Raw genomic sequence first — 15,614 nt, 5'->3', positions numbered from 1 at the left:
CGCATTAGGATTTAAATCTTCCTCTTATATGGAGAAGGACTTACCAGGCTGCAGCAGAGGCCCACCACCCGACACTCAGAATATCAGCAATGGAGGGCTGAGGGGAGCAAACAAAGCGAGACTTAAGAAATAAATACAGATAAATCAACACACGTAAAAAAACATATACGGTTTTATTAAACATGTCGTGACCATGGTTAGCACGCCAGGATCTCATTGTTGTGGTAAACCAGGTCCAAGGATTCGAGCTAACCATGTTGGTTTTGATCACGCGGTACATACACGTCCCTGCCCAGTACTCGACCGTAAGCGGGACCAAACCAAAAGCATTCAGATACAACAGAAAGATCAAGACACACAGGAATGGGGACCAAATTGTGTACTTTTATAGGTACTGACTGAATTATGTTGGTAATAACGAATAACTGTCACACATTGTGCTTTCTTTTCTTCAGTAATTATTTACAATCAATTTATTTTACTCTGACGCTCCTGGGAGTCAAAGTTAGCCAATCTCGTTTCCGAGTTCAAAAAAATTGCAGTGCTCTCGGCGAGTGATGAAAAACAGCGCGTCTCTCTTGGCGTGTCGGCCGAGCATGCGAGACCACCTAATCCTGTTAGCGTTACGACGACTCCCACTCATTCACCATACCTCTGCTTCCCTTCTCATCTGGATTTATGGCTCCCCTGTGTGTGAGAGTGTGTGTGCGTGAGAGTGTGTGTGAGTGTGAGTGTGAGTGTGTGCCTAAGGCCACTTGGAAGTGTTTTGTAGCAGGTACGTCTGCTTTTTCTGTTTACACGCAGCAAGTCAGAAAACGACAACATGTATGGAAATGTGTATGGAAATGTGTTAACGTGCGAGTGTGTGTGTGTGTCTGTGTGTGTCTGTGTGTGGACAGGCTCTGGCTTATGTAATTCACCACATAGACAGATCGCAGGCCCGCCGCCGCCTTGGTCTCCTTCTCAGGGTCACACAGAGACTGGTAGTCGAAGGACTTCTTGGAGGTGAACAGAGAGGAGTTGACCAGGTTGATCATCAGGATGGGGTCGATCATTCCGAAGAAGCGCCCGATCTGAACAACAGGGAGGGATCGCTCATACATCACATTTTAAACATCATAACTGCTATATGTTGGAGAAATAAACCCATAAAACAAAGCCAAAATAAGGAAAATATATACTGTATCCTCCTTGGCGGAGGTATATATTGCGGCTTTGCTACATCACAGAAACGCGTTTCGTGTTGTCGTAGAAGCCCGCTGATGTGTTACTACGCTAGAAAGAGAGTTCCTCGGTGTGTTCACTCTTACAGTAACAATGATACAGGTTAAGGAAAGTAAATTAAGTATTGTAGGCGGTTTTTCCATGCTTTTTTAAAGTGATTTAGAGAGAGAATAGATTTTTGCAACAAAAAAAAAATACAAACTTGATAAAATACAAAGTGCAGTTCCCCATTAATGGTAACAGGACCGCTATCAGAAGCTGTTAAGGCAATGCTACGTGGAGATGAACTCTGTTGATGCACTTTATCTTGACATCATCAACTTCACCTGACATTGGTGAGCATTTGGTGGGAGCGATGTGGAATGACAACGTTAACACGCAATGCTAACAACGCAGATAATGGTCGTAGCTGCGACTGTCGAGTTTACCAAATTTTTGCAGGACACTTTTTGGCCGTGGTTTAAGCACATGGACGCCCAGTTCCAATTTAGAGGAATTACCCAGGAAGGGACGACGGTGTTCCACGTGATGTCCTGTTGTAGTGGCCGGGTGAAAACCATGGCAATGACGCCTGGAGGTAATTTACAGGAGAACACACTCAAGGCTAAAATATCGGGGGAAACAAGTGTAAAGGTGACTATGTGGCTGTTATTTCATGTTAAAAGATGTATTTAGGTCGTAAACACAACTTTTTTTTGCTCCAACTATGATAAATAAATGATAAATGGGTTGTACTTGTATAGCGCTTTTCTACCTTCAAGGTACTCAAAGCGCTTTGACACTACTTCCACATTTACCCATTCACACACACATTCACACACTGATGGAGGGAGCTGCCATGCAAGGCGCTAACCAGCACCCATCAGGAGCAAGGGTGAAGGGTCTTGCTCAGGACACAACGGACATGACGAGGTTGGTACTAGGTGGGGATTGAACCAGGGACCCTCGGGTTGCGCACGGCCATTCTTCCACTGCGCCACGCCGTCCCCTATGAAAATATTCCATTTATCAATAAGAATTCTTCTTCACAAAAAATTTATTCAAGCCTGGAACCAATTAGCCGCAATAAATGAGGCACGACTGCAGTGTGAAATATACACCTAATAATCAAATATACCTTCGCTGAATACAGACAATTAGATGAACGCTAAAAAGTAGAAACTTTTATATATTATTTTAATAAATTAAATTTCACCCCGGGGTGATTTTTGCTATTTTCTTTTTTTTAACTCACACATTTTTATGCTTATACAATTTGAAAAATGTAGCTTTGTATCTGCTTATTCTAATGCAAGCATGTATTTTAAGTCATTCAAGTGACCTGTACATTTTTAATATATTTTTAAAGTGTGATAATTAAGATTTTTTTCTGTGCCTTTTCCAGAATTAACTTTCTTCAAGCCTCTGATTGGTTGTAATGGTTATAGTGTCACCTGTTTCTTTGCCATGCACTTTTTCTGAAGCTTCTTTACATTATTCTTTATGGACAAACATACACCTTGTACATGATTGTAAAACCTGTGGATTTCAACCAACTTAGAGTGATCTAATAAGCGTGTGTTTGCAGCTAACGAGCACTTACTTACACACACACACGCGCACACACATGCAAACAACATGATGGACTTTGGTGTAGTCCCAGACTCCCATTCATGTGGTATTTGTTGAGGTTTTTTCTGTTCCTGTGCATGAGAGATGGCGACAATCCCTCTGTTTGCCATCCACTTTGCACTATCCTGATGTATATAATACATCTACTACACTTTAAGGTAAAAGAGTGCAATGAATGAGCAGTTGTTGGCCGCAGACTCCCAGAGGACTTGCCGTAGCGAGAGGCATTAAGAGGTGGAGAAAGCCGTCAGAGACGTCCCTGCTGGATATACGACCGACTGAGGGCACACACGCCTCTCCAAACAAGGCCTCAGGTCCCCCGCTTTTAGTGCTGCTGCCAAACTTCAGAGAGCGCCTGATTTATCCGGCGCACGCCCGTTGCTGATTAGCCTGCTACGGCCCGAGAGCGCATGAAAAAACATTGAGTCAAACCACAGCGGGGGTGGGTGGGTTTGGGGAGGGTGGGGGACTGGAGACCCAGGAGATTGGACGTGGGGTTGAGTGGAGCTGCATGTGCTCGCATATCACTCGAATATAAACAAATTAGTCAAATGGAGCTCAGGCGCCTTAATTTGTTTATTTGCTGTTTGGTCACCCAGGGCAGAGTTCTGATCCGTGAATGTTTCTTTTAGCTTATTAGCATGTTAGTAGCTAGCCAAGACAGGTGGACTTTTCATTACGAACACAAACATATACACTGTATGAAAAATGCATTGGGATACATGGTCAGGAAGTGTTTACCCCCCCTTGTAGTCCTTTCTGCAAGACTTTGGAGGTTTTTGACGAGTTTGAGGTAAGGCCTTTCAAAGTGCACTAAGACTTCTGTCCTTTTGGTGTATGGGAGTCTGCGCTAGAGAGTTAAAGTGTTGTTTTCCTACCTGGAATTGAATCCCGACATCAACATTTCCGCAAAATATACCTAGACTTCCCAACTGTTGGTAATTAAGATAAATTAGTATTAATCAAATACAACTTAGATAACATACAATAAGTGTTAATGACATTAAAACGTTTGTAATAAGATATCCTGGCCCCTTTATATTGTATAGTTGTGTTTATTTTCACATTTGGCTAGTGTATGTGTGCTAAGCTATGTGAATACAATCCATTATATAATAGATTTATAGTATATCATATTATACTTTATTATGATGTTTTACTATACTTTGTTGTGTTCCATCCTATTGGTGTACTTGTTGTCAAATGATTTGTGACTATTCGTTACTTATTAGAAATGTTGTGGTTGGGAAAAGCTCTAAATTAACTATTTACATCACTTCCTGTTTTTGTATTACACTTCCTGCTTAAAGTTTTTGGGTAAAGAATATAGGCCAATTAGAAATGTTTGTTCAAGGTGGTATAAGAAATCACTTCCTGTCTTTCAACTTTAACTTTCTGTTTACATTTTTAGGGGGGATGAATATTGGTCAATTACATTTTTTTAGGAGTCATGAGAGATCCCTTTTTGTTCAATGCACTTACACTTCCTGTTTACATTTTGGGGAGTAGGGGTATTGGTCAGTTACAAACCTTTATTGTAGAAGTCATGATACTTCACTTCCTGTTTACATTTTGGTTAATATAAAGTAAATTTTGTGACAAATTACAGAATTTGGTTCTTGAAGGTACAGTATGTGTCATTATCACATCTCCTGCTTACATTTTGGGGGGGTAGAAGTCAATCATTTACATTGTTTTGTTTTTGGACTCATAAGACATCACTTCCTATTTACATACCACATTTCCTGTCTGCATGTTACACTTCTTGTTTACATTTTGGGGAAGAGGGGTATTGGTGAATTATACATTTTGGTTGTAGGTGTCATAAGATATCTTTGCCTGTTTACATAACATACTTCCTGTCTGCATGTTACACTTTCTGTTTACATTTTGGGGAGAAGAGGTATTGGTCAATTGCACATTTTGGTTGTAGGTGTCATGACACATCACTTCCTGTTTACATACTACATCTTCTGTTTAGATTTTGGGGAAAGGGTGTTGGTTAATATAAGTTTTGTTACTAATTACAGAATTTGGTTCTTAAAGTTTTGTGACGTCACGTTTTGTTTACATACCACACTTAATGTTTGTATGTTTGACTTCCTGTCAACATTTTTGGGAGGAGGGGTATTGGTCAATTACTAGTTTTTATTTTAGGAGTCAAGAGATATCACTTCCTGTTTACATACCACACTTCCGGTTTATATTTTGGGGGGAGAGGTGTTTGCTAATTAATAACACTTTCGGTTTTTCCTTCCGGTTTTGTTGGTGGGTGTAAGTGTTGTTACTAACTACATAATTAGGTTCTTCAGTTTATCAAGACATCACTTCCTGTTTAGATACCACACTTTTTGTTTTACATTTCCTGTTTCATCAATTACAAGTTTTGGTTATGATATCACGTCCTGTTAACAGACAACAGGTAGGAAGGACAACAAAGGTGAATTGCTGACCTGATCGACGTATTCGTCCCGATTGGACATCACCAGAAAGCCGCCATCATCCAGAATGACGCAGTCTACATACTGCAATCACAACATAAAGACGCTAAAACCTGAACGTAACACTGAAGCATCTGAAGAGAAGACAATCTCACCACATCGTTCCGCTGGCAGCCACAGATCTCATCTGTGCACTGAGACAAAGAAGACATAAGACTACAGGCATTATTGCGGTACCTGCGTCCCACTTTCAGGACGTAAACAAACTCACATTGGTCTTCTGCGTGGTGTTGATGAAGCTGGCCATCCAGGTGCTGATGTCTAACTTGACGCCCACCACTAGGATCAAACACAAAAGACAAAGACATCATGCATCATATGCGTGAGGACCCCGGCGTCAACTGTACTCTCTGAACCGGGAAGGCTGCAAACTTGGCCGAGGATCACAGAAGAGTGGACAAGTTGATGTGTGCTTTGTGTGTCCATTTGTCGGAGGGACGAGACAAACGGGGCTGTTTAATAAGCGTCTGAAGACATGAATTCACAAGGGGTGCAGGCGACAAGGCTGGAAGTGGGAGTGTGTTTACATTAGAGCCGTGGTCCCCAACCTTTTTATAACTGCGTACCGGTCAACGCTTGAAAATTTGTCCCACAGACTGGGGGGGTGCGGTGGGGGTGTATTTTATTTTATTATTTTTTTTGTCATAAAAAAATACAATCATGTTTGCTTACGGACTGTACCCCTGCAGACTGTATTGATCTATATTGGTGTTATTAACATTATCATTAGTAGCCTCTCTTCTGGAATAGTTCCAGTAGAGTTTAAACATGCAGTGGTACGACCTCTACTTAAAAAAACCAAGCCTCGACCACTTTCTCCTCTCTAACCTCAGACCTATCACTAATCTTCCATACATTTCCAAAATATCAGAGAAGGTTGTCTACAGTCAGTTGTTGCCCTTCTTAGAGGATAATGGTATCACTGAGCTGTTCCAGTCCGGTTTTAAAGCCCTCCACAGCACAGAGTCAGCGCTTCTAAAAGTTTTTAACGATATCCTCCTGTCAACAGATCTAAAAGCACCAGGACAACATATTTACCAGAATCTGTCGGCTGCGTTCGACACCGTCGACCACGCCACCTTAATCACTCGTCTTAAGAAACGTGTGGGCATTAAGGGCGCCGCCCTACACTGGTTCCGGTCGTACCTAACCGACAGGAGTTTTTGTGTAAAAGTAGACAGTTTTATGTCTTCCACAGCTCCTCTACCACATGGGGTCCCCCAGGGCTCAATCCTTGCCCCAATTTTATTTGCGCTTCACCTTCTCCCCCTTGGTTCTGTTTTCAGGAAGTACGGTATTGCATTTCATTTTTATGCCGATGATTGCCAGATCTACTTTCCCATGGCACAAAATAATACGGTTCAACATCTCATTGACTGCCTGCACGACATCAAAGCCTGGCCTTCAGCTAACTTACTGAGCCTAAATGAAGACAAAACAGAAGTTATGTTGTTCGGCCCAAGTCGCTCTCCCTTCCCCAACGTTGACCTCGGCACTCTGACCCCGTATCTCAGCGACTGTGTCACAAACCTGGTGGTAAAGTTCGACTCAGATTTTAAATTCGAAAAACAAATCAGCAGCGTCGTACAAAAAAGCTTTTATCAATTACGCCAAATAGCAAAAGTGAAACCGCTTCTATCAGGACATGATCTTGAGAAATCAATCCACGCCTTTATCTCGACTCGTCTAGACTACTGCAATGCCCTGTACGTAGGCATTAGCCAGGCTTCCCTCGCCCGCCTGGAGCTCGTGCAGAACTCTGCTGCTCGTCTGCTAACACAGACCCGCAGACGTGAGCACATCACCCCTATATTAGCGTCCCTTCACTGGCTCCCTGTGCGTTACCGAATCAATTTTAAACTCTTTCTATTTGTATTTAAATGTCTAAACAATCTCGCTCCAACTTATCTCTCCGACCTCCTTCAGCCTTGCTGCCCCACCCGATCCCTAAGATCAGCCGATCAGCTGCTATTGACGGTCCCTGACACAAGGCTGAAGCTAAGAGGTGACAGAGCTTTCGCCGCTGCTGCCCCCAAGCTCTGGAACGACCTACCTCTGAGTGTTAGACAGGCCTCCTCTCTTCCTGTTTTTAAATCTCTCTTAAAAACATACTTTTATTCCATGGCTTTTAACACTGAGTGATATCCATCCTGCTATGGCACCCCAAAAAACACCTGCTGTGAACCTGTTTTTATGTTTTATTTATTTTTTATCGTGCTCTGTTTGTGTTGTGTTGTGTTTGCTCGGTTTTCTTGTTGTCTTTTTGCCTGCCCATTGTACAGCACTTTGGCTACCCCTGTGGTGGATTTTAAATGTGCTTTATAAATAAAGTTGATTTGATTTATATTGATATATAATGTAGGAACCAGAAATATTAATAACAGAAAGAAACAACCCTTTTGTGCGAATGAGTGTGAATGAGTGTAAATGAGGGAGGGAGTTTTTTTGGGTTGGTGCACTAATTGTAAGTGTATCTTGTGTTTTTTATGTTGATTAAATAAATTTAAAAAAATATTATTTTATTTTATTTTTTTATTTTTTATTTCTTGTGCGGCCGGTACCAATCGATCCACGGACCGGTACCTGGCCGCGGCCCGGTGGTTGAGGACCACTGCATTAGAGGACAAATGGCAAATGTCTCTTACCCGCTGGTTTTAGGAGCTTATTGTCAATCTTGAACTTGACCGCTCTGCTCACAAGGACAGAGTCGTCACTCGCTGCAAGAGACAATAACTCACTGGGTTTGTCACTAAATATTACACAATTGACAGTAATGAACACCGGATGCCATTTACATGCATCGCTATCACTCACTGTTGTCCTTAAGGTACAGCGTCGGAGTGAAGATGTACAGGTCGTTGTCCAAACAGCGCTTGTAGAAACTGGACTCGTACGTTTCCGCCTCCTCTTTCCAGTTCAGACCCGCACTGCAAGGCAGATAACAATAAAATGTTTCCAGCCCTTTCCAGGAAAATACAAAGAATCCTCCTGTTTAAATGGTAAATTGAGGTAATAAAATTAACTTGAAAATGTGTTTAAGTTATGTTGTCTCAGCTCATTTTATGAGTAACTTTTGAAAATCAAGTCATTGTTTGCAGAATGCTGTTGCCAACAATTCAGATCGTTTGTTTGTACAGATAAATAAATCAATATCAGGTTCTCAATGGTATTTCTTTTCGGAGGGGGGCATGAAAACACAGTCATGTATAGACAGAGTATGGACAACTCGGTTTGGTCAAAAGCCCCTCATGTGACAACTGAGCGCCATTTAGGACACTAGTATGGAGCGGCCGCGAAGCGACACAACACTTCCTCATTAGACTATTCTTTTATTGGAGAATCTTTTTCCGTGTAAACATGCCTTGTTGTGCTGCATGGGGACGCTCCACTCACCACAAATGCAGGAAGCAGTTGCACCGCATCGAATACAATTATGGAAAGTAAAGGTTCGCCGGGAAAGCTCGAGTGCCAATGAATGGCGACGATATCTTGTGCGAGATAAGCAAGCATACATGGGAAACGTGGTATATTTCACTCTCAGTAACAGTGAATTAAAACACTTTGCCTGACAAAATTTTGCTTCAAAATGTTACATTTTCTGCATGTGCTCTTTGAGCTCCAAATGAATTATTTTCTATATATTTTTTAAAACAAAAGCAACATTTGACATATTTGTCCTTAAGGGATACCCCAAGGGTCTGGGTTAGACTCACTGTGCTTTCAACTAATGAGCTTTTATACAGATGACATTTTTTTAGATGCTTGTCGAGGACTGAAAGAGTTTCCTCTTAGGGATACACATTTGCGAGAACAAGTCAAGGTTGTATCTCCCCTATTAGTCCGTATGGAAAGAAGAAGAGAACCGCAGGGAGCGGAGCCTCCATCTGAACTGATCTTGAAAAAAATCAAGGACGGCCAGGAACAAATTGATGGATAAATGTTGGAAAATGTCATATTGCACCACAACAAGTTAAATACCATCAGTCATCATGCATTTAACTACCTTACCTTTTGGGGTATACCCGGGTGATCCCTCCATCGGTGGCAACAAATCTGGCTGTGACACCGTGCCTGAGGAGAGAAAACATATATACGAACTGGATTTCTTTAAATGAAAATCCAGAATATTAGCGCAGGCTCATTTTGGCCATTTTCGTACTCACGGCAGCTTATTCTCTTTCCAAATCTTGATGAGATCTGAAGTGATGCCAGCATCCAGGAGCAATCGGTTCACCAGCTCCACATTGCCTAAAGAGTAAAAACAGCATCAACATCTGGCCAAGTCGTTTTGCACTGTCCTGCTGACAGATCAAAAATTGTCAAGCGTGTGTATTTGATTGTCAATCTTTGGAAGAAAAAAAAAAAAACATTGGAGCTAATGGCCTGGAAAGCTAGCTATCGGCAGGAATGTGTTAAATAAATGCACAAGGAGTATCGATAGCCAACAAGGAATGAAACATGATGTGTGAGGGGGGTAAAAGATGGAAAAGCAATAAAATAAAGGCAGAAAGAAAAATAAAGATTTGTTCCTTAGGGGTATATACGATACGAAAGAAAAGCTGGGAATCATTTGTATGCTAGATGGCCTTCATTTACATAGTGACATTTCTTTAACGCAACTCACATTCACATATGACTTAACTCAGGGCACGAGCCAAAAAATAGTGATATGGTTTACATTTTCCGGGTGTGAAAATCACTTATAGAGCACAGGGCCAGCTCTGCTTGTTGGATATCAACAAGTCAAGGAGCCTTGAAGTGATCATTTAGCAAAATGTCCCATTGCAAATATATCATCAGGAAAACAAAATAAGACAAAGACAGGAGAAATATGACCACAGGGACAAGTTACATTTCCGACATTTGTATTTCTAACTTTTATCATGCCAATACGCAGAGTAAAATTCTTTGCAACACACGTTTTATCTGTTCCTGCATTACTGCTGCTGGCTGATCGTCCGCAATTCCATTTTTCTTAATGTGCAATAACAAAGTCTATTCATGCATTCACTCAGTGTCTGATATCATTAATCTCAAATAATCATTTATTGTCTAGCAAGGTATTATCTATCATATATCATATTTTTATTTCTTCTTCACACTGTTTCTGCCACTTTTATCGACATTATATTTGATATTTATCTACTCCTCATCCATTGTTCCGATCAGTTTTTATTCCTGTTTCGGGAAGGACAAGCGGTAGAAAATGGATGGATAGATGATAGAAACCTCGTTTTTGTATACCGTCTCGATTGTCCTACGGCCAAACATTGCACAGAACAAATTAGTCTACTTGCTCACGTATCGTTCCGCAGAATCGAGTGCACAAACAGAGAATCCCAGGCATTAGTAACTCATCTGTCCAAGCCTTTTTTTTCTTATTAAGTACGACTGAAAAATAAGACATCATGGATCTAAAGAAAATAGCAAGTGGCAGCATATTGATAAAGAAGATGAGGAGAAACACAATTGAATTGCATGCAAAATCTGAGTTAAAAGCCTCTCAGCCGCTAAATGGCGTAGTAAATGACACTTGTAAGATCCGCCCAAAAACATCCGGTCTCACTTTCTGGCATTAGCTTATAGCTAGATTAACAATTTTCCAAGCATGGAAAACCTTTGGCAGAGGTTCAGTTTCCATAGTTTTCCCGCCAAATTCGGTGACGTCCTCCCACTTCTTAGTATTGCTCCTCCTCGCACGGCTCGCTTCCTTCCCACCCCTGAAGCTGCCGGTATGGTGCCCACTTTTTCTCCCTCACAGCTCTGATTGTGGGAGATAGCTTAACTAGGAATATCCGCTTTTTCAACACAATTACTCGCCACGGACAATGTTAGCGCTCTCGACTGTCGGATGTAATAAGATAGCAAGGCACCAATCAGAACAGACCATTAAGGATTTCAAAGTTCTCTTCGGTCAGCTGGAAAACATTACTTCATAAAACAACTGCAGTTGTTTGTAGGACATTATATTCAATTGTTGTTAAACAATATTTGTAGAGATGTCCGATAATATCGGCCTACCGATATTATCGGCCGATAAATGCGTTAAAATGTAATATCGGAAATTATCGGTATAGTTGTTTTTATTATTGGTATCGTTTTTATTTTTATTTTTTTATTTTTTATTAAATCAACATAAAAAACACAAGATACACTTACAATTAGTGCACCAACCCAAAAAACCTCCCTCCCCCATTTACACTCATTCACACAAAAGGGTTGTTTCTTTCTGTTATTAATATTCTGGTTCCTAGCAGTTATTCAAGAAAATGTTTTGTAATTTATTTATCTTATTTTATAAAACATTTTTTAAAAGTACCTTATCTTCACCATACTTGGTTGTCCAAATTAGGCATAATAATGTGTCAATTCCACAACTGTATATATCGGTTGATATCGGTATCGGTTGATATCAGTATCGGTAATTAAAGAGTTGGACAATATCGGAATATCGGATATCGGCAAAAAGCCATTATCGGACATCCCTAAATATTTGATATCTAAAAGTTTCTTTTTCTTTTTCAAGGCATGTTATGTGTTAAAATTGTGCTATTTTGGGGGACCTAGCACCAATTAAATTGATCGATTTGAGATACAGGCTCAGTCATAAAACCGATTGCGCTCATAAATTGAGGTACTTCTGTATTTTACGTGGTTTTTGTGCAAGTACAACTATAATTTTTTCAATAAAACTTAATTTTTGGGTCATATTATAGGGATTAATTGAAACTACTTAATTTCTTCTGGTATAAATAGCTTCTTTATATGTATGATTCAGTCGTCGTCCGATTTTTTTTGGAACAAATTAACAAAAGAACCGTTATGATCAGGTCGTATGATAGCGAGGTCGTGTTCCCCAGGATGCGGAAAGACAAGCAGGACAAGCAGCATGCAGGTTTTAATACACCAATATAATGTGAAAATCCAAAAAGGAGGGAGTTTAAGGCCACTTAAAGCCAAAATTTAGCGTAGCATACAAACAAAGAGAGTAACGAGGAGTTAGCATAACAAAAACTTACTATCGTCAAGAGAGACTGCACCGAACACAACTTGTCGCTAATAGCGAACAAAGTACCTGCGCCAAGTAAGTGGCAAGACCAAGTACACAAGGGGTCGCGACCAACGCAAACACCTGGTGGGTACACCAATCACCAAACGAGGGCAGGTGCGGAGAACAGCACTCAATAAACCAGAAAGTAAACATAAGAATAATACGCAACCCAAAACCAAAGACATGACCCGGGCAACGGATCATGACAAAAAAGACTATTGATTTATGACTATGCATTTTCTATCAATTTTAACACAATTTATTTATATATTTACTATAATCAATACACTTTAACTTTAGTACATTCGTCACTCACCACATTACACTTTGATGTTTGCGGCTATCGCAGTTTTTTTAAGGGATATTCTAAATATTTGAATCACTTTCAAGAATACAAATGGCTAAATGAACTAAAAATATTGATACTACAACGGTATCGACCATTCGGTGAAACCAAAGCAATCAGAGCTCGCCGTTCAGTATCGTGGCCACTGATTGGCCCAGCCACCAGTGTCATGCCCCTTTATATTGGATCAGAGTGTAAAGGTGACTATGTGGGTGTTATTTCATGTAAAGTTGGCTTATATAATGTTAAAACCTGTATTTAGAATGTTGTGAAGAGTATTTTTTTATGCGGTAGCTTTTAAAATATTAAATTTACAATCAATAATTCTTTCATCCATCCATCCATCCATTTTCTACCGCTTGTCCCTTTCAGGGTCACGGGGGGTGCTGGAGCCTATCTCAGCTGCATTCGGGCGGTAGGCGGGGTACACCCTGGACAAGTCGCCACCTGATCGCAAGGCCAACACAGATAGACAAACATTCACACACTAGAGCCAATATAGTGTTATTTAGCGGAAATTAATTCACTACAGTCAGGCCCAATGAACAGCAATAAACGAGGGATTACATATACTTTGTTCTATTGGAAAAGTCTAATAAGTGAACATGTTAAACATAGAAAGTGCACATACTATCATCGTAAGGTGTTGGATTAAATAAACTCTGCTCCTTCCTACTCCTTTTTGGACATGTTAAATTGAACAAAACATGCAATGTTCTTTAGTGTTCCAAATAAACTCGACTAGCAATGAGGCTGCCATGCTAACAGTCTAACAAATGGTTTTCTCCAGCCGAACCACATGACAAACATAACAGGCGATATTTTTTCCTGGTGACTTTGAAGCTCCAGTCCATTAAACACGGAGGCTGGCTCAGAGGACAGCTGCTCTAACACTCTAAGCCGCCGCCGCTTTTCATGACTTATTCAAAGCAGCCCAGGAATTCCTAATGTACTTTTTCACCACCACGGTGGTACGAACAGCTCACCCTCGCCTCGTTGAACTGGCAGCTAATAACGGTGAAAGTAATCACTTAATGGAGTGAGACATTTTATCGGCGGCGGCTTGTTGCAAAATGCTGACAAACAAGGCGAGCGAGGGGCCATTAACGTGTCGGTCAGATGTTAAGGAGAAGGCCCACTGGCCCCTGATTGGCGTTTTACGGCCCGCGGCTCGTGCTCTCAACTTGACGTGTCGCTGCTCTTTATCACAAAACACACAGTAATTGGATGAGGTCGAGCAGCCATATAGGTGTGTGCGCGTGTGCCTCACACATGTGCAACAAGGCGTGTGATGGTCAGACTTTTGGAGTTAGCATCAAATAGGTGACATGCGCGTTTGCCTGGTCATGCACGACCTTCCATACAAACAGGGGGGGGGGCGCTTTGGTGATGATCAGCACAGTGGTTTCTAAAATTATTTTCTGTCTCAACCCCCCCTACGGTGGAGAAATGTCTTCATACCAATCACCCCTTAATTGAAATGACCACTTACCACTTTGCAGGAGTGTTCCACAAGGTTCTATACTAGGTCCAACACTCTTCAATATTTACATCAACAATATAACTCACACTATGGAAAACTCCCTTTGTAACTTTGCAAACACATTTGTATGCCGATGAGTCAATGACACAATTATTTATACATACAGCTCCTCTCTCCACACTGTCTTGTCTGAGATGCAGACACGTTCTACTAACATTCAGAATCCACTTTGTACATTACAGTTATCACTGAACATATTCAAGCTTTGACTAAGACCCTGATCTATTATAGGTTTGCGTGTCTTACAACATGTGTACACTTGATGGCAGGCAAAACGGATCCACTAAGCTTGTGCGTGTCTTAAGTTAAATCAATTCACCGGTAGAGTGTTTGTCTTTGTGAATATGCAGAATATATGCTAATCATCAGAACGCCCACAATACTGGGAAGAGGAGATGCAAATATAATCATTTAGCGCTCGCAATGTGATTTGTCGATACTGGAACAGTTCTGCAGCTGCTCTTTTACATCTACAGTACAGGCCAAATCATCACCACCTCATTCAATGCGTTTTCTTCATTTTAATGACTATTTACATTGTAGATTGTTAGTGAAGGCATCAAAACTATGAATAATTGCATGTGTAGTTACGTATTTAAAAAAAAAGGTGAAATAACTAAAAACATGTTTTATATTGTAGTTTCTTCAAAATAGCCACCCTTTGCTCTGACTATTACTTTGGATGTGAGAAAGGAGGCGATAACACTATAAAGACGTGTCAGCATGTCAATATATTTGGTCTTATGAGACATAGTCTACTCGGCAATGACATTTTCTAATTTTATAGCTGCTGGATGATTTAAGGGGCTGATTAAAACTAATTCAATTGATTATTTCACGGGGGTTTTTTTCATGGTGTTTGTTTTTTTCATATAAAATGTATATTATTATAACATATCTCCTATATTTAGCATGTGATATTTGGATGTTAGTAGACCAGTATGTATTATTTCTGACAGAAATCTCACGCAAATCGATCATCTGAGCTATATTCTATCTCTTAATGTTTCCGCTGTGCTATTCTTCTCTTATTACAAAGACCTGGGAATCTGTGTTGACAGTTCACTTACATTTGAAACACACATTAACATTCTATTCTCTAAAGTAAAACCAGGATAGGATGTCTTCACCGGAACAACTCTTCATGGACACATTCTGCTAAACTGCATCTGTTTGAAATAAATCTCCTACCAATCATGGATTAGTAGAACATTTTCAAAAACTCTCTTCCACATGTCAGACCCCGTCTGTCACGCTGCCATTTGCTTTGTCACTGGACTTCCCTTTAACACCCACAACTGTAAACTGTACTCTGGTAAATTGTCCCTCTCTTTACTC

The 15,614-nt window shown here is 40.6% G+C and overlaps 1 protein-coding gene across 4 annotated transcripts in view; it reads right to left on the bottom strand.

Annotated features, from left to right (window-relative positions):
- LOC133606006 (voltage-dependent calcium channel subunit alpha-2/delta-1-like) overlaps positions 1-15,614 on the bottom strand; it is a 115,763-nt gene that overhangs the window by 14,040 nt on the left and 86,109 nt on the right. For all 4 annotated transcript variants that reach the window (XM_072913290.1, XM_072913291.1, XM_072913289.1 and 1 more), the window contains 9 exons: positions 9,500-9,584; positions 9,345-9,407; positions 8,151-8,263; positions 7,982-8,053; positions 5,548-5,615; positions 5,432-5,470; positions 5,289-5,360; positions 921-1,073; positions 45-97 (listed from right to left, as the gene is read on the bottom strand). In XM_072913290.1, the coding sequence (XP_072769391.1) occupies positions 45-97; positions 921-1,073; positions 5,289-5,360; positions 5,432-5,470; positions 5,548-5,615; positions 7,982-8,053; positions 8,151-8,263; positions 9,345-9,407; positions 9,500-9,584 (718 nt within the window). The remainder of the gene's footprint in view (positions 1-44; positions 98-920; positions 1,074-5,288; positions 5,361-5,431; positions 5,471-5,547; positions 5,616-7,981; positions 8,054-8,150; positions 8,264-9,344; positions 9,408-9,499; positions 9,585-15,614) is intronic.

The sequence above is a fragment of the Nerophis lumbriciformis genome, linkage group LG05 (assembly GCF_033978685.3).
Source record: "Nerophis lumbriciformis linkage group LG05, RoL_Nlum_v2.1, whole genome shotgun sequence".
NCBI classification, from domain to species: domain Eukaryota; kingdom Metazoa; phylum Chordata; class Actinopteri; order Syngnathiformes; family Syngnathidae; genus Nerophis; species Nerophis lumbriciformis.
The sequence above is the reverse complement of the archived record's forward strand: the minus strand, read 5'-3'. Positions and strand labels throughout refer to the sequence as shown.